This window comes from Varanus komodoensis, unplaced genomic scaffold (genome assembly GCF_004798865.1).
Source record: "Varanus komodoensis strain SLA01 unplaced genomic scaffold, ASM479886v1 scaffold2, whole genome shotgun sequence".
Lineage (NCBI taxonomy): Eukaryota > Metazoa > Chordata > Lepidosauria > Squamata > Varanidae > Varanus > Varanus komodoensis.
The window spans coordinates 40,058,429-40,079,163 of record NW_025335568.1 but is presented as its reverse complement, the minus strand read 5'-3'; the positions used below and the strand labels follow the sequence as shown (position 1 = coordinate 40,079,163).

General features: G+C 44.2%; 1 protein-coding gene across 1 annotated transcript in view; it reads right to left on the bottom strand.

Annotated features, from left to right (window-relative positions):
- The window catches only part of LOC123022855 (maestro heat-like repeat-containing protein family member 6), a 23,991-nt gene extending 8,227 nt beyond the window's left edge, over nt 1-15,764 (bottom strand). The window contains exons 1-8 of the mRNA XM_044428951.1: nt 15,417-15,764; nt 13,938-14,090; nt 11,484-11,638; nt 8,660-8,825; nt 7,290-7,459; nt 3,544-3,678; nt 3,351-3,465; nt 1,324-1,467 (exon numbers count right to left, since the gene is read on the bottom strand). Coding sequence (XP_044284886.1) covers nt 1,324-1,467; nt 3,351-3,465; nt 3,544-3,678; nt 7,290-7,459; nt 8,660-8,825; nt 11,484-11,638; nt 13,938-14,090; nt 15,417-15,764 — 1,386 coding nt within the window. The remainder of the gene's footprint in view (nt 1-1,323; nt 1,468-3,350; nt 3,466-3,543; nt 3,679-7,289; nt 7,460-8,659; nt 8,826-11,483; nt 11,639-13,937; nt 14,091-15,416) is intronic.
- Between the last annotated feature and the right edge of the window lie 4,971 nt (nt 15,765-20,735).

The window sequence follows — 20,735 nt, the reverse complement described above, 5'->3', positions numbered from 1 at the left end:
TGGGCATCTGTGTGAACAGAATGCTGGATTAGATGGTCCCTTGGTCTGAACCAGCAGGGCTCTTCTTACGTCCTTATATTGTTAAGCTTTGACAAACCTGATAGCCTTCCCACAACATGGGACCTGAAAATGCAATTCTAGGTCCTTCAGAGTGACGAGTTATTGAATTAAAATAGGGAACTGTTGCTGTTTACCTAAAGGAGCCAAATCATGTGTAGGTACTCCAGGAAGCTACAGGAACATTGCTCAGTTTTACATTTGTACCCTGCCCTTATTCCTCTTAGAGGAACCTAAGACATATTCCTCCTTTTCTCCCCCTTCACAGCAAGCCCATGGAGTAAGGTTAGCCTGAGTTCATAGAAACTTAGAAACAGAGTGCATCAGAAGGGGCCTCCTGAGCCATCTAGTCTGACCCCCGGCTCCAGCGAGCTCCGCTCATGACATACCCACCATGTGCATGCCCAGCCTATCCTTGAACACCCTCACTCTCATCCTCATTCTGCTTTGGAAGAACACTCCCAGGCCAACACTCTGTTCACTGTACCACACTGGCTGTCAACATTTTATGCACCTATACATAGGTATGTTCAGAAAGAATGGTCTTTGTCCAGTTAAATAAAATTTTCGGGACTCAGAAGAAGTATTGTCCTTCTTCCCTTCTCTTGTATACCATGATGTGAAACATCCGGTTTATCACACCAAAGTATCTTGTCACATATGAACTGAGAAATGGGGGGTTTAATCTCAACCAAAACCCAAGGAAAACAGGATCTGTTCTGTAATGTACATCTGATCTAGGTCATTATCCATTTTTGTTATCATAATAATATAATAAATGTTAAAGAAGAACACCTTGCTGAAGCAGAACTAATTTCCCCAATTTAAATCTCTCAGTGGGGTGATGGTGATAGTTGAAGAAATTTTTATTTACAAATCATGGATATGGCTCCCGAGCCTTTGAAGGGTTAAGAATACAAAGGGAGTTTCGCATCCCTGCTGTAATCTCAGAATGGCTCCATCTAATTCAGTGATAAAGAAAATTACTTTGCACATGTGCAGCACAATTTCTCTTATTACTACCCATATTCCTAAATCTGAGCCTTGGCATCTAACACTAATATTAGGGTTTGTAGCTCGGAAATTTCTTAAGCATACTTTCCACATGTCTTGGTTTCACAGTGACATGGTTTATGTCTGCAGAAAATAATCTGTTTATTTTGATTCACTGTATCTACTTCATGTTTACCAAGGTTCTGAGAAGACAAAGATGAAGAAGAAGAGGAAGAGGGGTAGGCTGCAGAGGAAAAAATAAAGACCACTCACAGTTTGCAGGTGACGAGCTACATTACCCATTCCATGAAGACTGAGCCAGCGGTAGGTCGAGCTTGAATCACTCTGCCAGTTCTTTAATAGGCCCAGGATGTAATGTTTTTGTAGCACTGTGTATGTGGATTCAGAAGAAAGAAGCTGAACAACACAAAATAGCAAATATATGTCAGGAAATGCAAAGAACTTTCCCTATTTATTGCTTGTAATGGAAAGGCAATGATAGAATATTGTACTCATTCTCATATACTATTGATGATTGGATAAGTGGACAAGTATTTACCCTCTTTTCACTAGCAGAAATAACATCACCACAACCACCACCACCAAGAGGGACGTTCTGATTAATGTGCACATCACCATTGTCATGTTGACAATGTGGCAGGGCTCATTGGAACATACTTAGTTCTTGTAGTGCTGGAGTTGTGATCTGTTTCCATTGCATCCAGTTTCTCTGCTAAGGAATGGGCTACGCTTGGTTTGGCTGGCTGTCTTAGGTGGACTTTTTGAGTTGTTTTTCACAGCATTGTTGTACTCTTACAAGACACAGAGAGAGGAAAGAGCTGAGTTGAAAAGACCCCAACACTTCTTTTCCATTCCTGACCAGGGTGGGGCGCAAAAGCAGAACTCTATCCATACCTGGCCTATAATGGGCTGGGTCAGACTACCTAAGCCGGTGCTCTCCACATTTCAGATGACATCTGCTCCCCATTCCCAACGGTTGGTCACACTGCTGCCCCTGTTCAGGTTTGGGGGCTTACAGTCCTCAAGGACACAACAAATAGGACTTCACCCTGAACTACATCAGTGAAGGAAGCATGGCCAGTGCAGCCCAATGCAGTTTAAAAAATGGACTCTTTTGTGCCATGAAATTTCACAGTCTATAATTCCTCTCACTCCTAAGGTGGCTCACTGAAGCTTTTCAAATCCATTAGCACTGTAGAAGGCAAATAATCACAAAAAAGAGTTTCACCATTACAGTCACTTGACCTCCAGGAAGAGTAGCGATCTTAAATCTGTTGTGCCAAAAGCTCCAGTAGTCCACTCCTATACATGTCTAATCCAAAGGAAGTCCCACTGAATTTGGTGGAGCTTACTGCCAGGTAAATGGGTATAAAATTGCAGCCAAAGCTTTCTGTGTCACGTTATAGACTAACACAGGTTATTGGCGCATATGATTTTGTGAGTAGGGTCCACTTCATCAGGAGCAACTTCATTTCTTCCTAGTCTGAAGTAGCAACATCAAAGAAAAGAGAAAAGTATTCTACTGTTTTATTCTTTGCACCCATCTCTGTTTTATTTCTATTTCTGTATTCTTGGTATATATTCACTTACAATTCAAACTAGCAGAAACTGAAATATTGGAACACAGTGATTTGCAAAAAGGTGGCGGATGGAAAGAGAAGATCAAGCTCCACCTTTCATTATCCAAGCGTAGTTTTTAAGGTGGAATACAACCTGGCTCCAAGAAGTTAACATAGATGAGATCAGAAAGTGGAATCCAGTGGGAGAAAGTAGATCAGAAAGTACTGATACATCACGGGATAATTTGTAATAGACTGGCAATTATTTTTGACTCCCAAGGCATCTATCATAGCTGGCTCTGTGCTAATTGCTAAACTCTTCACCTCAGTGACCTTCATGTATTGGACTGGTCCTAATTGCTTCTAATAATATTTGAGAGCAAGGACTTGACTGACAGACTCACTGTTTTGCGTGTCACTTCCTGTCATGCCCTACTAAGACTACATTTCTACGTAAAGGAGTAGAATGGAGTAAAGTAGTACATATAATCCTAGGTGCGACTAAGTGGAAGCTGGTAGCTCCCATTTCAGCAAGGTGGTGTGTCCAGTCCAAACCTTTAAAGAGCTATCCATGGTGCTGCAAGCTAAGCCCCCAGAAGGTTCAGGACCATAGGTAGTTTTATAAAAAGTTCAGATTGCAACCCAAAATGGATGCCCTGCTCCTCTTTCATTGGAGCCATAAGCACCACTAATGCTACTCCAGTAAGAAAATAGACTTACTGCAGTGAAAAAAGCCATTGCTGTAAGCTTCTGTGTCGCATCACCGTGATGGAGAAGTGGTATCACCTTGGTAAATACGGCATAATCCAGCCCGCGGTGATGCTTGACAAGAGCTCTAGAAGGACATCAATGATGCTTTAGTTTTATATACAGAACTCACTCTGAACCCAAACTCAGAGCTTCCCCTACTTACCTGGCCAGGAGGAGAACCCCTTCGAGGTAATTTTCTGGTGAAGAGAGAAGGTTCCAACTTCCTGTTAGACTTGTAAAACAAGTCTGAGGTGTCTTTTCCCTTTTGACCAAGGCTTTTAAAGCTTCCATTGCACAGCTAAATTCAGGGCAACAAAAACATTTGACTGGTGGTGAACACCTGCCTTTGAATTTTATGGTTCCAAAGCTCTACTTCATATGTTTTTTTTAGATAAAACTATTAAATCTTTTATAAATGCATTTACTTAATCTGTATTTTTTTTAGAAATTATGTTTTTAGAAATCATGTTTCATACATTTACTATCTTGAGTTTTGCTGATCAGAATTTAAAAAAAAAATCTTTTTAAGGGCAGGAATGTGGAATCTCCAACTCATGGGCTTAATACAACTCGTAGAATGTCTATGCCCAGTCAACAGAACCTCCTTTGGTTCTTTCAGGTGCTGTCCTGGAGAAATACATTGCTGTCTTCAACCTGAGAGCAAAGTTTACAGCAGAGAGGCAGGGGATTCAGTGTTGTTAGAAGTGGCTGCTCTTATTGGTGCTGGTTGAGTGGCTTCATGTGGCATGCAGTGCCTCCATAGGGACAGCATATGCTGTGCAAGGCCAAGGACTTGGCTGGTAGTGGGAGAAGCAGATGCTTCTCTGGTGTCAGCTGAATCCTTCTGTGAGAGGTACAGGAAGGGACCACTGGGATTTGGTTGGTAGTGGGAGGGCTGACTGCTCCTCCCGAGGCCACCTGAATCCACTTCTCTAGGCCTCTCCTAGCACAGAGAAACACAAAATGGTGCAGGGTGCAGCTAGCATCAGCAGGCATGACCTTACCAGGCATGTGAAGGGCCTGGTGCAGGGGATTCTGTCCTCCACCTGCAACAACTTCTGCAACCATTTTAGGGCAATACAGTAGTCACCAAGGTCCATAGGAGGCCACTTGGATGATTTCAGACATAAAGTTCAGTTTTCCTATTACTGTTTTTATTCACTGCAGTTTACCTTTGGGTCACTAATTGAGGAATATTCCATGGGAAAAATAGAGAAAAGTTAATATTTTAATTCCCAACAAGATTGTTAGCACGGGTAGAGATCCAACTCACCCACAGTGCAATTGTCCAGCTGATTAAAACTTCCAAAACTAGTTCCAATTAAGCCTCAGCCCAGAACACTCCGTGTTTCTTGGGAGCACTTTCAGCACTGCCAAGAACACGACTGCAACATTAACCAGGAGGCTGGGAACTCCTGTGGCAGTGGGGCTCCTCACTCGTAGCAGCATCTCTCCGGGGTGGGATAAGAGCTGAACTCCATCCTCAAAACAGATGCACCGCCCTGAAGCACCATGCACAGCTCCTATAAAGTGAAAGCTGGAGGAGGAGCCCCACCAGCACTGGAGTCGCTGGCCTCTCTTGAACATGACCTGAGCTTCCATTTTTCACAGTGATGCTCCATGTGATCGTGAGCAGGTTGAAGCACATATGTGCAACCTGTAGTCCTTGGGCCATGTACGACCCCTGAGGGGCCCTGGGAAGCCCACTGTGGCTTCCTATGACTGCTACCCCTTCCCACCCGCCCACCCTATCTTGTACCACCATGCTTCTGTCATGATTGATTTGGGGTAAGGGTGCATACAGGCAACCTTTGGCATAACTGGGCTCTTGCCAGCCTGCAAAGTAGCTGTTTAGTGGGCTGCCTGAAGCACTGTTGAAATGGGAAGTTGGAGCAGTTCTAGTCTTCTCCAGCTGAATTGAGTGCTGTCATCCCAGCCCAGCTGCATGGAGGTGCAAAGTCCTTTCCATGTGTAGGGAGGGGAAGTTTATTGTGCAAAACCAATCATAATTTTGAAAATTCTGGCTGAATGAGAAGTTGCCTCTCATTAACATTTCTACTCGCCCTGCAGATTTGCTGATTACCTAGACAACCTGCCCTTTTCAGAAGGCAACTTCAGCAGTTCCCTTGGAAGTGCCAAGAAAAATGGCCAAGAAGGTCCCAGGAAGTGTGGAAGAGAAGTACTGGTACTGCAGTGGTTCTACTGTACATGAGAAATAATTGAGGCATAGCTAACACCCCCCTCCCCTGCTGTGCCATGGCCCCATGGGGCACTCCTGACTGTCTTCTGCAGGAGAGGTTCTCCTGCAGTAAGACCTCCTCTCTCTTCTTCCTCCTGATCCTTTTGGTTCTCTTATAGCAGCCCTTGTATTTCTGACTTGGGGACCATCTCCCTCATTCTCCCTCGCATACACACATGGCTACCTGGTGGCAATAGAGGACAATCCATCCATTGTCAGGTGAACTGTCTTCTCTTTGAAGGCATCCCTTCTTGAAAAGGCAGTACATGCAGAAGAAAGAACCCAGAGCAGGGAGAGCTGCCTTCCAATATGTTGCAGTTTTTGTCTTTCCATATGCAGAGACATGCAGGCTTCCCTTCATCTACTGCTCGCCATCCTGATCAGAATGATGAGTGGCAGGTGAAGAGGCTCAGCCTCCTTCAAGCACCAGCCCAAAGGCCAGGAACCAGGAGGGATGTCAGAGAAGCCTCAATGGGTGTATGTGAGCTCTGGTTTTTCAAGAGTAGACCAGCTTTTTTCACGTTGTGTAGATTTTGCAGTTTTATCCCCTTTTGGGGAGGACATTTGGAAATGAATGAAATGCATCGGCATTGGTGCATTTAGTGCATTGGCACTAAAGAGCATTTGACAACAAACACGAAAAAATCTGAGAATGTTAATGAGCAAATGATGGAACAAAAGACATCTGACAATTGGCCAAATGCAGTTGGAACAGACTCAACAGAATTTGTAAAGCCCTTACACAAATTTTCTCCACCATGTCAATCCCAATCCCAGCAGAACCTGGAGGGCAAAACAGTTGGAGCAGCCAGGCTTCCAGATAACTGCCAAGTGCCAGCTGAGTCCCAAGCCTGTTTTATTTATCCCCCCTCTGCAGGAAGGGGGCCGCCCTCAAACCTCTGTGGGTCTGATGGGCCAGAATAGCAGTCTATATTCAGGCTGTGGACTTCAATGTTCCCCATCTTTGCTGCAGACACTGATGGGCTTTGGGCTGGAATACTGTAGCTGGGCGTTGGGGAATGCCTGTTATACTTCTAATAACCCAAACGAATCCCACCTAAAGTTAAGGAAGGACTGTCCTAATGAATGCCCATGATTACTATATTCTGCACAAATGCAGTAGCAGGAATGGTGGATGCTTGGGAGGCTATTTAATAAAAGTGGCTGCCAAGGGTGGTGTTGGGAGTTCTTTTTCTGGCAAGTTTGGGCTTCCAGGAACAAAATGATAGAATTCAATAAATGCTTTCAAACTTTAGTACTTGTATTCTCACAAATAGATCCTACTTCTATTGAAAGCAACATCTAAAGGCAACAACCCTAAGAGTCTCTGTATGGGATTGGGTAACTGACTCATGGCTGATTTAATTTCCATGTACTGCAGTAGGGCTACTCTAAGCATGCTGATGGCTGGATCCATCCACTAGAATGACATTTTCCTGAGGCCAAACAGACTTATTTCTAAGGCGGTGCTGGCTGAAAAGAAGCATCTCATAATGCCATAATGGAACAGACAATCTTTCAAGATTAGGGGCTTTCATACTAGGACATTTTAATGATAATAATTTTCCTGCTGAAGCGCAGGAATAACACCCTCAAAGTTTTCCCTTAAGAGTGAGAGAAAACAGTATTGCTTTTTATCTAACATATGTACTCTCTTGCTTAGCTCTTACCTTATATAACTTGATGTGTTGGGTATATCCTCCGGTCCACACTCAACGTTGGAACAGTTCATCAAGTAATGCAACTGAATCACCAGGAAGATAATCACTGATACATAAAAACTGTTCATCGGGATTTTACACTTTTTATCCCTAAATATTATGCAGAGGGCTTGTGTTGCCTGAAATGGAGTTTTAAAATAGCAGCTTTACTTCTGGACAGTTCGGTTGCAATCTCATAACCATGCATCACTCTTTAGTTTGTCTGGAAGATCAGAGAAGTTTAACCTTGAAACAGGAGGGCATGTGGGGGTGGGGGGGGGGGACCCTAGGCGCTGCATGGCTACAACGAGTGCCATTCTAGCAAGAGCTGCAGCCAGTCATCCCAGTGCTTTCCATTTTCCTTTTCACTGGTTTTATCTTTGTTCAACAGGGCCTGATTTCGGTAACTGGGTCATCCACAAATTAACATTCCAAATCGCTGTGATATACCAGGCGGTGCAATGGATTGCATATTGGAGTGCACACATATTTCAGCATTGGCACATCAGAATTTCATGCCGGAATGTGCAAGTCTGGCCATGCCAACATTTTCAAATGTGGGCGGGGGGGACAACAATGCATTTTGCTGCTTGAGGTGAAGGATATGATGGCAGCTGCCCAAGTTATGCTTTCCATGGCAGAGCAGACGCTTTGCATGCAGAAGGTTCCAAGTTCAATCCCCAGCTGATCCAGGCTAGGTTAGGAAAAGGGTCCTGCCCGAAATCCAGCGGAGCTGCTGCCTTTCAGTGCCACCAGTACTCAGCAAAAGGCAGCCTCCTCTGTTGCTTTGCAGACAAGCAGAGGTGAGAGAGGCGACTCCAGAGCACCGGGGCATAGCAGGCCAGCTTGCAGGGCACGTGGCACATGGCCCTTCGGCTCTCCGACGCATCACCGCTCTCTGCTTGTGTGCGCAGCAGCAGTGTCAGTGTGCATCCTGGGAGCAGAACAGCAGTGTGTGCAAGTGAGGCCTGCCAGAAAGCACCATTCGGGCCAGATGCTTCTTGCTCGGCCAGGGACACCTCCTAACGGCCCTGCACTGCTTTGGGGAGAGGTGACTATGAGAGATGGGCCAGGCCAGCGGCCAGGAGTCCTGTTGCCACCAGGGAGGATGAGAGTGGCTTAATGTGAGTGGGGCAGATCTGGAGGGGCAGTGGCAGCACCCCACCCTGCCCCACCCCAAGCTGCCTGGGGCAACTACTTCACTTGGCTTCAGCTTCCCACTGGTTTGTGGCCTTCTGAGCTGCACAATGTAATCACAGATATGCATCTTCCTAGTCTGCTCTGTCATGGTGCAGCTGGTCATGTGTGGAGGTAAGGAAATGCACATTTTTGTTGCTCACTGCTAGAGGTAGAAGGGAGGAATTCTCCATAAACATTGTTTCTGTGCCAGGGAGTTCACCGCTGATGCAAGGCTTTCTTTTCAACACGTCAAGAAGTTTTGCAAGAACCTGGAGTTGGACAGGCTGTTTTGCTTGGCCCAGAGCTTCCCAAATCTGAGTTATATGCCTGAAAGTGAAACGACAAAGGAATGAAACACGTGCTGATTGCTTTGCCTTGCCATATGACCAGTACGGTAAAACCTATAGCTCTGCAGATGCTCGCACTCACACACATGCATATGCATGTGCGCGCGCGCGCACACACACACACACACACACACACAGTAGACAAATAAGAGATTATACCCAGGGCTTGCCTCAAGGATAGGCATAGCTGGGCACCTAGCAAGCCCCCTTCCCCCCTTCAGAACAGGCCCACTGACAACAGGCCCTTGGAGTTGTGCTTCCTTTTCACCATTTGTTGATGTTACGTGCCGTCAACGTGTCTCCAACTTATGGTGACCCTATGAATGAAAGCCCTCTGCAATGTCCTAGCCATGGCAGTCCCGCTTAGCTGCTCTCAACTCTAGGCCAGTGATGGTGAACCTTTGAGAGACCGAGTGCCCAAACTGCAACCCAAAACCTACTTATTTATCGCAAAGTGCCAACACTGCAATAAAACCTGAAAACTGAGGTTTTAGCTTAGAAAAAACAGCTCACAAATATATATATCCTTGGCAGCACACTGACCTCTCTCTCTCCCCCTCCCTCCCTCCCCCTTGGCAGCACACTGACCTGCCCTGTGAAACTTGGATGACTCACGGTTAATGAGTCATGGCTTGCGGCATCATTGCCTGGCACCACTACTTCTTTCGGACACGTGCATGGCCCCTATAGTCACTGTTATCCAGTGCTCGGCTGCTGGGGCGATGCTTGGCTCTCTTGCCAACAGAGAGGACTCTGTGTGCCCCCTGTGGCATGCGTGTCATAGGTTCGCTACCACTGCTCTAGGCCGTGGCTTCTTTTATGGATTCAGTCCATCTCTTATTTGGCCTTCCTCTCCTTCATCTGCCTTTGACTTCCTCTAACATGATTGTCTTCTCCAGTGAGTCTTGCCTTCTCATAACGTGTCCAAAATATGACAGCCTCAATTCTGTTGGCCCAGAGTATTCAATTCACAAACAGGCATCTGTTTTCTTCCCAGAAGCTTTCCTCACAGTTCTGCTTTCACATGCATACATGATGATCAGGAATATAATAGTGCGGATGGTCTTGGCCTTGGTCTCCAGTGAAACATCCTTACTCTTAATTATTGTTTCTAGTTCCTTCATTACTGCCCTTCAAAGTCTCAGAATTTCTTGGCTGCAGTTTCCCCTTTGCATTCATGACTGAACTGAGGTATGGGAAAACTTTCAGTATTTTCACCAGCTTTGAACCACTGCAATCTGCTTATTCACCGGCCTCTCTCTCTGGGCCAGATAATGGAGGTGATGAGGAGGAGGAGCAGGAATCCCCCCTGCCTGTTAGTTCTCACCTGACAAGAAAGCAAGCGGTAGCAATGATGGAAAAGTGCAAGCAAGGGCACCTGCCGGCAACAGCAGTGAGAAGGTGGATTCGCTGAGGGAGGGGGCCCACTGAAGGTGTCTTGCCGAAAGATCTTCAAAAAGCTGCCCAGAAGGTCTGGAAGCTTGCTTACTGCAGGGATCTCAAAAGGTTTCTTTTCATACTTACCTTTCAACCATGAGATTGGAAACCTTTTCAGATATTCTCATCAGTCTAGCAACTGATTGCAGAAGACACCCCCGTGGCAGCCTTTCTACCCTCTTGGTTATTTGGTATGTGGTAATTGCTGTTTTTTTCTTCATGCACATTTTCCACGTTCTTCTCCAGCATCCTAATCCTCTGCTGTGTAGCACTCGCTGCCTTGCATTTTTAGCATTTTGAACAGAAGTTGGTTCCTTCAGCCTACTGCTGCAGCATAGATCACTGAAGGCTGGTTGTAGAAGGGGCAGAGTACCACCCCGATATAAAGGTCATATAAAGAAGAAGAAAGGCCCTATAAACTGGTGAATACTTAGTCTTCCATGAACAGCTTAAGCATGCTTCCAGGAGGCAATCTTATAATGCAATATCTTCCAACCACTAACTTTCTTCTCTGAGACTGTTCTGCAAGGGCAGCTTGCCTATCACTGAGCTTCATGTTTTGTGTTTATCCCAGAAGTAGGTCTTCTGGTGTCCAGAGGGGCTTACTACTTGCTGAAGGCATTTGTGTAAATCAGTCTTCTCAAACCCGGTGATCTTGGACAACAACTCCACGGTTTCTGGCCATTGGCTATGAGAGCTGGAGATGATGGGATTTAAAATCCAAAACATTTGTTGGGTTGGTGAAAGTTGGTGTATTCACAGTCCTCGTGGTTCTGAGTTAGTGGACTAACTTAGTCCTGCTGGATTAATCTGACTAGCATAGCTTCTGAGTGGTTTGTAGTACAGCAGACAAGAGATTTGTTAGGAAATATGACTGTGCTCTTGTCATAAGGAGGTTAGAAGCCCTTGCCTGCTGCCTCAGAACATCAGATTCAGATGCTGACTCATTTGACAAGAGGGTGGAAAGGATCGGTGTAGTAGCTGAGCATATGCCTTGCTTACAAAAGGTCCCCCATGGCAGGGTATGAGTCAAGTACACTGTTGTTGGCTTGACCTGCCTGCTCCTTCAGGAGAGGCGGCAGGTAAGAAGGTTTCTTTTAACTCCTCTTAGGAAATCAGGACCACAGCACTATTTCTAGCTGCATAGGAAGACCTCAGCAGCTATAGGCAGCCTATAAATGCATGAATGAATATTCCTCACCTGTCACAAAGCAGTGAGAGCCTCAGAAGGCTTGAAATGGTTTCATCCGTGTGTCTTTCAGCCAGAAGGCACACAGCCCCAATGGCTGCTTCTCTTGCACTAGCCTCCTGGATTGCACGCAGGTGGAAATAAATCATCTCAATGATTTCTGGCACCTGGAAGAAAGCAAATCACCTAAGGGCATGCCACTAACAAGTCTTTCATCATTTCTGATGCATGTTCCCATTTATATTTTTGGCTCTCAAGTTATAAATGTAGTAATGCTTAGTGTTTGAGATAGACTGACTTCCAGTGCTGCAGATAAAACTCTTACTAGGAAAAACAGCAGTGCTCTTCCAAAAGAGTCCAGAAGGCCTTGCATTGCATTTTGCACTTCGTAATAATGACGTGTGCAGCAACTCCAACTAGTAGATGGTGCTGCACTGTTTCTTTACTGCTTAAAGTACTGTTCTATATGTTCTTGCCCTGGAAGAATTGGGAAGTTTTCACATTTCCTAGAAACTGTTGTGACTAAGACAAATATCAAATAAACCACAATGTTTAATGCAATAATGACTAGAGTGAATGTGGAAGTCAGAGAGGTGGGAACATGAAATTCCTGCAATCTGAATAGCTCCACACTGTTATGAGTACTGCTTAGGCCCTTCTTAATCTCATGATTGCCCATAATTGGGCTCATTCTTGCAGCTAGATACCCTCAGGTGAGGAGCAAGAGGGGGGAACCAATAGCAGCGGCAGTCCTGACAACCAGAGATGGGAGAAGCCTGCTCACCCTGATCTGGAAAGTGCCGCTTCAGGTTAAAAAGAGACCAGCAAGACCTCTGATGAGTCTTTGCTCTTCATGTGCTCCCCTCCAGTTTCTCGATGGCAATTCTTATTGGTTTGAAAGAGGTTGTGTGATTTTCAGGGGAGGTTTTGTGTGTACATCATCCATTTGTTTTCTTACTTGGAAAACTTTTTTTAAAAAAAATAAGGCTTTTTCTGAAGTTGGCGCTTGGGTGTTAGGTTAGGGAATAGGTTGGGTGAGGGATTTGTCAGAAAACTTTGAAAGAAGAGTGGACCTGGAGATGAGCCAAGGGGGCTTTAACATTATGAATGCTCGCCTTCTTTTTCAGTGGAATTTTAGTTTCCTTGATTGGTATTAGAAGTGGCATTTGCACTTGCCATGTACTAGGGACTTTAATGTATACCAAAAATACATCGGGGAGAGCAGCATGTAGCCTGCAGGCCATGTGTGCCCCACAATATGCTCAAATTTTAACAAGAATAACAAAACCAAGCCAAAATTGCTTTAGAAGAATTATGTCCAGCAGTACCTATCATAAGTAGACAGAATCTGAAACTGCCATTCTCTGTCTCTCTGGCATCATCGTTTGAAACATCTGTTGAAGATATTCCAGAATCTTAAAGAGAACACTCTGCTGACATGAAGAAACTGTCAGATAGGCAATATCTCTAGGTGGACTAGCAAATCAGTTGGTGAATGAGGCCATTCCAAGTGCTTATTCTAATTTATAATAGTGCAGTGTTACCTTGTCCGATGTGCTCCTGGGGTATTCTTAACTGAGTGGGGTGGGGACGTGTTGAGTATATTCCATATCAAGCATCTAAAGCAGGGACAAGTAGATTTTTGCTAGATGCACAGGAAAGCTCCTTTTTCTGTAATCTCTGATCAGTGACTGGGGATACAAGTCTTTAAAGGAACTTTAAATGCTGTGCATAGATTGAACTGAGGTCTGCATTGCAGGCATGCCTGATCTTCCTTCTGAACAGACAGGCATAGATCTGTGTTGTGGCTTTGATGCAAAACCAAGCATCCACTCTATCCCTGGTGTTACCATCTATGACATTGGCTTCACCCACTGCTGGAATGCAGCTAGTCAGTGAATTTGTTTTTAAAAATATTTTTAATGTAAAAGTTTTCATTGGGTTTAGACAATACAATATCCTTTCAGCTGTGTGCAAGCAACATAACTAATATTGAAGGACCGAGTCTAGGTTGTTGCTGAACTGTGAGTTGCTGTTGAAATATGGGGCATTGTGTAATATGAACCCAGCTGAGACAAACTATGGTGAACAACTGACAGATCGCAACCCAACATCAAATCATGAATTATCTTCCCGAGTCATCTCTGCAATCCATTCCAAATTGGCAATCTCTGGATGTTTTAAACTTCAGCTCTCGAAAGCCCCTGTCCAAATAGCCAGTGGCAAGGAATGCTAGGAGCTGAAATATCTGGAGATTACTTTCTGCTCATGCTGCTCCAGAAGGCTTCAGTTGTCTCTGTGTGAGCTGGGAAGAATGCAAGGCAGTACATAAAATGCCGGGCTATTACTTCAATGTTGTGTGTGTCTCCTAAATTCATCACTAGAACCTACTGGCATAACATATACAACCCTAGTATCTGAAACATGTAGGGGAAAAAAGCTTGCAACCTCCTCATCACTTTGTACCTTTCCCCTCAGTTTGTTCCTCTCATTTTTCAGAATTGAATTCAGCATCACCGCAGCTGCCTGGATACTGGTTTTGTCTGTGTCCCTCAGGCTGGCCACAGCTAACAGGATCTGTCCAGTAACTGTGGCTGTTGCATCAGCTGTTTGGGTTCTCTGAAACAAATCAAGACATTGCTGTTTTGGATGATACATCTGCAAACATACTACTTGGCATTTATACCCAGCATGGGTGACTCCAGCATCATCTTTTCTTTTTAAAACAAATTGCCCATCATTATGAAGAAATGTGCCAACTGAGTCTATCTCCAGTGACTTGAGCCTCATCACTGTGTATTTGAAGGTTTAGAAGTCTGTCCTATGTGGGCCCCAGTAGAGAGAGTAAAGAGGGGAATAATGGTAGGAGAGGGGAACTGCATTGATGACTGGGAATGGAGCTGGAGATCATCAATAAAATCCTCTTTGGAAGTATTAGGATTCCTTTCTTATGCAGGAACGAGACAGACACAAGACCGAGCTCCAAGGTGCCATTCAGGTCAAGGCCCAGAGATATTGAGGATAAGGAAGATAATGGCAGTGGCAGTAATCTTGCTTAGCTATCTTAGCACTTCCCTTTATGACAAGCATGAGGAACATGCGTATCATCAGATGTTGCTGGACTGAGCACCCCATCATCTTTCACCATTGGTTATGTTGTCTAGGGCTGATGGGAGTTGCAGTCCAGCAACGTCTGGGGGGCTGAAAGTTCCTCATCCCTACTTTACAGGGATAAACCGAGGGAGTATCAAATGTCTGGTCTGGAGCTCTCAGCACCACTGTGGATATATTCTGCTCCTTGCTGCCTGCCCTGTACACCTTGTGGTAAGCTTTACAAGGACTTATCTGGAAAGCCCTGGAAATGGAGTCTTACCATGGAGAGGCTTACAGGCTCCCCCAGAGGGCAACTTTTCAACCTGGAGCTGGCCCTGAAATGCATCCATCATCTGCAAGAATAATATCCACACCACACTAGCGAACACATTGATACACTGGAGGAGGTGAGAGCTGAATGAGATTTATACCAGACTTCTGTTGCAGCCACACTTAGAAACATAGAAAACAGAGCGAGTCAGAAGGGGCCTCCTGGGCCATCTAGTCTGACCTCCGGCACCAGCCGGCTCCGCTCACAACATGCCATTTTCCCACTGTGAAGCTGTGTGAAAAATGTTCTGAAAGCACCTCTTGATAGTGTGAGATGTACCGATAGAATGAAGGCCTAGAGGTCTCCAATAGAGTTAGATGCATAAAACTCATCGAAAACTATGCCTTGAGGGCTTCAAGGCTATACCCAATTGTTTGGGATTTACACCTGAGTAAACATTCAGAGGATTGTGCTGTATGCATTGTATTCTTTTGTACTGTGGGCACAATCTGCACAGGGGTGGAATGCAAGGAGAAAGCAGTCTGGAAAAAAGCTCTTCTATTTGTACCAGACAGTTGTACCTTATCAAATTCTTTCTTATCTGATTGCACGGAGATGTCCTGATGATCCAAGTGCTTGTTTGCATCATCTTGTTTCTGTTTCTGCTTTGGGAGGAAGCTCCCAAACTCTGGATGGACACTGGAGGCTTTCTCTTGTATCCTGGCTTTAGTTTTCAGGAGATAATATCTTTCTTTACCAGGCAGAAACTTATGAGGCTTCTTTTCTGGGGTCAGCTCATCTATCTTGTCCTCAAAGGAAGTTTGTGTAGTCTTGTCTAAGGAGATAAAGTCTGGCTCGCTGGCAAGTGCCATGTTCAGCCCAGTGTGATGTGATCCATAGGTCTTTCTTATCTTCTCTTTTACAACCATAGTTGTCCTTGGAGAAACAAACAGACAAACAAACATATTTTAATCTATAATTATTGCCAAACTTATATAGATGCGACTCTAGAAAAATTAATATGGATGTGCTGAAGGAAAGCCCAGAAGGATTCCTCACTATTCTCTCAGTAATGCATAGTTCGGGAATTAACTGACAGAACATCATCATCTCTTCTGTCTCCTCAAATCACCCTCTAGTAGCAGACAAGAGTGTGGAGAGTATCTGAAAGTAATGGTGCAGGTGACCATGCTAACATATGGTCATCTGTAGGCAGCACACCCAGCCCCAGAGGCAAGTCCAAGAAGATGGCATCCCCACTCTGAGTTATGCAGGATTTCTCCTTCGTGAAACTGAGGGTGCTTTCTGGACAAGGCTGTTTCAGTGCTATTGCCTTGCCTCAGAGTCAAACTACACATTACACTGATCACACAGCATGTCACTGAAGGCAGTTTTCGGTTTACTCTTTCTATTCAGATCAGGATGACTGTGCATCAGGAGGATAGCATTAAATCTTCTGCAGCTCAAATTCCAATTCTATCGAGTTTTTTTCTCTTTTGTTAACCTTCCTTACTCTATGTAGGTGTGGGGGTGCGAAATCAAGAAATATTGTGGTTGTTATGAACCCTTAAGTCATCTCTTATGAATGAAAGCCCTCCAAAAACCCTACCCATAACAGCTCCATTCAGCTCTTCCAAGTTCAAAGCGAGTGCTTCCTTTATAGATTCAATCTCTTTTTTGGCCTTCCTTTTCATCTTCTGCTTTCAACTTTCACAAACATGATTGCATCTTCCAGTGAGTCTTGCTTTCTCATGATGTGTCCAAAATATGCCAGTCTCAGTTTTGTCTTTTTTGTCACTTTTGCTTCTAGGGAAAGCTCTGGTTTGATTTGATCCAGGATCTGTTTTTTGTCTTTCTGTCAGTCCAGGATATTCACAAAGCTCTCCTTCAGCACCATGTTTTGAACGCATCAGGAAAAATGAAAGGAGTTTAATTCTCTCCTCTTGGTGCATGGTGGTCCGCATCTGAATTGGTGCCATGCAATCTTAAATTAGAGCCAATGAAAAGGTTTGATAACTGTTCAGTTGGTAGCCCAAAATGAGTGAGTCATCATGGAGCCCCAGTTGAGGCAGCATCTGGCTCATGTTCAAAGAATATTGGGCAAGGCAGGAGCAGATGAAATCTCCTTCCTCTTGTCCTCCCATTTTTTCTACTGCTTATTACATCTTTTCTTCTTACTATGGAGAATCCATTAAGGAAGAAAAGACAGAGGTTCTGCACTGTGCATTCTGATAGGTAGGACTCAGAGCGCCCAGCCTGGAAGCACCCTAACATATGGACTTACATATTTCACATATTATTCCATAACTGCAGTAGAGAAAAGACAGCGTGGACTTTCACTGGACCTCCAATCTCAGTTCTGCCTGATATGAGAGTGATTGCTTAATTATTTGAAGGAAGCTAGATACAGGTCCTTCCAGGATTTTAATGTGTTCTCTTTATATCCCACTTTTTCCTGCAAGGAACCCAAGATGGCTGACATAATCCTCATTCTTCTCTCCACGTTATCCTCACAACAACCCTGTGAGAGAGGTCAGGGACTGGCCCAAGTCACCCAGTGAGCTCCATGGCCAAGTGAAAAACAGGAGCCAGATTTCCGGAGTCCCAGCCCAATACTCCAACTACCACAGTAAGTCTCATGCAGGGACCAGTGGAAGCTCATTCTAAACCACACCCAACTGTATTTTTTAGGAATATAAAGGCCATTAAAGAAAGGCCATTTCCCAAAGCCCCACATTTTCAAACAGCCACAAAATAATCTTGATGTATTAGCATTAGACATCTGGTACACAATGAAAGAATGTGCAACACACCCAACACCCCGCTGTCATCAAACTGAAAAGACTGAACATGGACATTAAGAATGGCAGAAGTCAAGGCTTCTGGAATGTTCCAACAGAAAAGATTTCAAACTCACTGAAGAAAGTTCAGAATACTAACACTACAGCTAGTAATACTGATGAATAAGAATGGCTACAGAAGAGGTCAGCTGCTCAGCCCGATGAGGCCATGGAGGCTTCCGGAAGCCGTTCACTGCACGGGGCCATCTACTTACAAGCCTGCATGGTTGGAACCAGGGCTGTGTGTTCTCTTTCTGGGGCAGCGTGTCTGCTTCACTGGCAGGCGACAATGAAAGAAGTGCAGCTCATCAGGGCACAGGGCACAATGGATTTCATCACCTAGCAGCTTCTGTGGCTACCATGGTAACAATATTCCCAAGGCTGCTCAGTGTTCCCGCAGTTGTCATGGGTATCACTGGGGTTACCAGCTGAGGCAGCATTATTTCCCTGGGCAGTGAAAACCTTTTTATTTTGAAGAAGATGAAGCAGAGCAGCTTTGGGAATGGAGCAAAGGACAAAAGAAATCTGGTCTATTTTGTTTTTGAAAAAAAAATGAGACCGAACAGGATTGACTGTTACAAATTCATTGAGTGGACTGTAGAGAATCTAAATGAAGAAGAATGAATCTAGGCTGAATAAGACCATGGGTGCAAGGACAAGTGGTTCGCTATTGGTTAATACAAAATTTAGAATGGAGATCAGAAGACAATCTGCTGATTAAGGATGGGCAATTGAGGCTCACCTGAAGTTTTGGTCTACAGCTTCTATTATTCCTCGGTAGTGTAGCCAGTGTGAGAGTGATGGGACTTGAGGCCTAACTATCCGAAGGGCTGCAAGTTGGTCACCCCTGCATTATAGGTATGACACTCTAGTGTGGGGTTCTCTAGAACTGCTATTTTGCTATGACAGCAAAGAACTGGTTTTATGACAGAGATGAATCTAAGTATAAAAGCTATCTTTGTTTCTGTGAACTCCTTACAAGTTGTTATTTGAATAGTAGAGCAAGATAGTTATTGCATTCTTATACAAATGACAATACTTTCCCTGTGCGGTTCCTAGTGGTTGCAGTACCTCAATCATTTGTCATGAAGACAATAGCTATATTTTGGGGAAGACATTATGAAAGAAAACTGTAATGAAGCAAAATCCAATGGAGCTAGAAATATGTTTTGCATGATAGAATAAGCTGGTCATGGTAGGTCGTCATGTCATTCAAACTTATTATTATTATTAGAACATTTCTATGCCGCCCCTTGCCGAAGCCTCGGGGCGGCTTACAACACAATAAAATACAATACAATACAAAAATAACAATATAAAATTAAAATTAATAATATAAAATAAATAAAAAATATAGACGATATAAAGAAGTTATAAAAGAAAAGTTATAAAAGAAAAGAAAAGAAGTCGCTCTGGCCAGATAAATAAGTAAATATTGTTAACAATTAAAATGACGTTTAAATACAAATAACTTAGACAATTTCCCACAGGTTTGTCATGTTATTTAAACCTAGGAGAGCAATTTCCTTGTGGGTTGTGCAAATTCTCTAGCAAGCCACTGAGCAGGAGCAGTAAACCCAGTTGCTTCTTGCTACCACTAGTGCCAGCCCCTCTGCCATGCCTACTGGTTAGCCAACCCATTTTATTTCCAGACTGCAAAATTGCACAAATGTGTCCCGTATTGCTGTAGTTGTCATTGGTGGTGGTCTTCCCCAAGTGTTCAGGCACACTGCCACAGCTCTCCAATGTGTGTAGCCTCCCTGGCCAATTACCTTCTCTGCATTCTTGCTACAAATTCATAAAATATACATAGATTTAAGGGTGTTGCACATTTCCCCTCCATTTCCTTCCCATCTCTTACATTTATGCAGAATTAACTTCCATTTACTTCTTAACTATTAAATTTCTGTATATTTTCTGTGCTACTTTTTTACAACTGTCAGGGAACGGCATTCACAGTCACAGTAAGTGCTCCAAATACAAGCTGCCTCTCTCTGTATGTCTCTCTCTCCTCCTACCGAGAACGGAGCCCTGTGTGACCGCAATGCAAGCAGCGTACCTCTTTCGTCCCACAAGCAACAGCTTTGCTTGTGCTGCTGCACTACTTGACACAGAAGAAAGTTGCTGGTTTGACAACCTCCGTTCTGCAAGCATCCACAGACTTCCTCTTGGCTTGGATAACTTTCCAAGTCTGCGTTCAGTAAAAGAGGAAGTCTGAGAAGCTGGACGGGCATATTCTGCTGGGTTTCGTCCCAGCTGCTCTCTCTGCTGTGTCCCACCACTGTAGTGTTGAACTTTGCAGTGGAGGAATCACCCAATTGCTCACAATTGTCAGCAGCACACTGCTACAGAAGGGTACAACGGAAGGGCAACTTTTGCCTCCTTTCAAGCCAAATGGATGACAAAGATGCCCATTTTTTGCCTTCACCAAATGGCAGGGTGAAAGTAGGCCCCAGGTCTCCTGAGGTTTCCTGCTCTGGGGCGTTTCTGATGATGCAAGCTGACTGCGTGAACCACAGAGGCCTCAAAGAAGAGAAAGAGAGATGCTGAAATGATTAATGAAGCACTGAAATGTATGCACCATGCGGAGAGGTTTTCACCTTGCAGCCATGGAATATGCATTCCTATGACAAGTTCAGATCTATACATATTTGCAGAATACCATATACTTACAGTAGTATAGTAGCTAAAAATATGCATTGACTTTAAAAAGCCACTGGTCACTAACCCAGTCAGTGCCCAATAGAAGAGATATTAACTCTGTTTAAGTTTATGAATAAATAAATACAATTCTGGCTCCACTTGTATTTGGAGTATCTATAATTAATCTATAGCTATGCTGGCCTTTATTATTGTGTGCATTAATGTGCAGGTATTGCATAGGTAGGGTTATGACCACCTGAAGGAAGGAAGGAAGGAAGGAAGGAAGGAAGGAAGGAAGGAAGGAAGGAAGGGTGTTTATCAATAGTGGCTTTGATATCAGAATCCTCCCATTTTTACCACTTTTTTTTCTTTTTCTTTTTGCTAATGTTTCCAGTACAAAATGCATTATATTTTGCC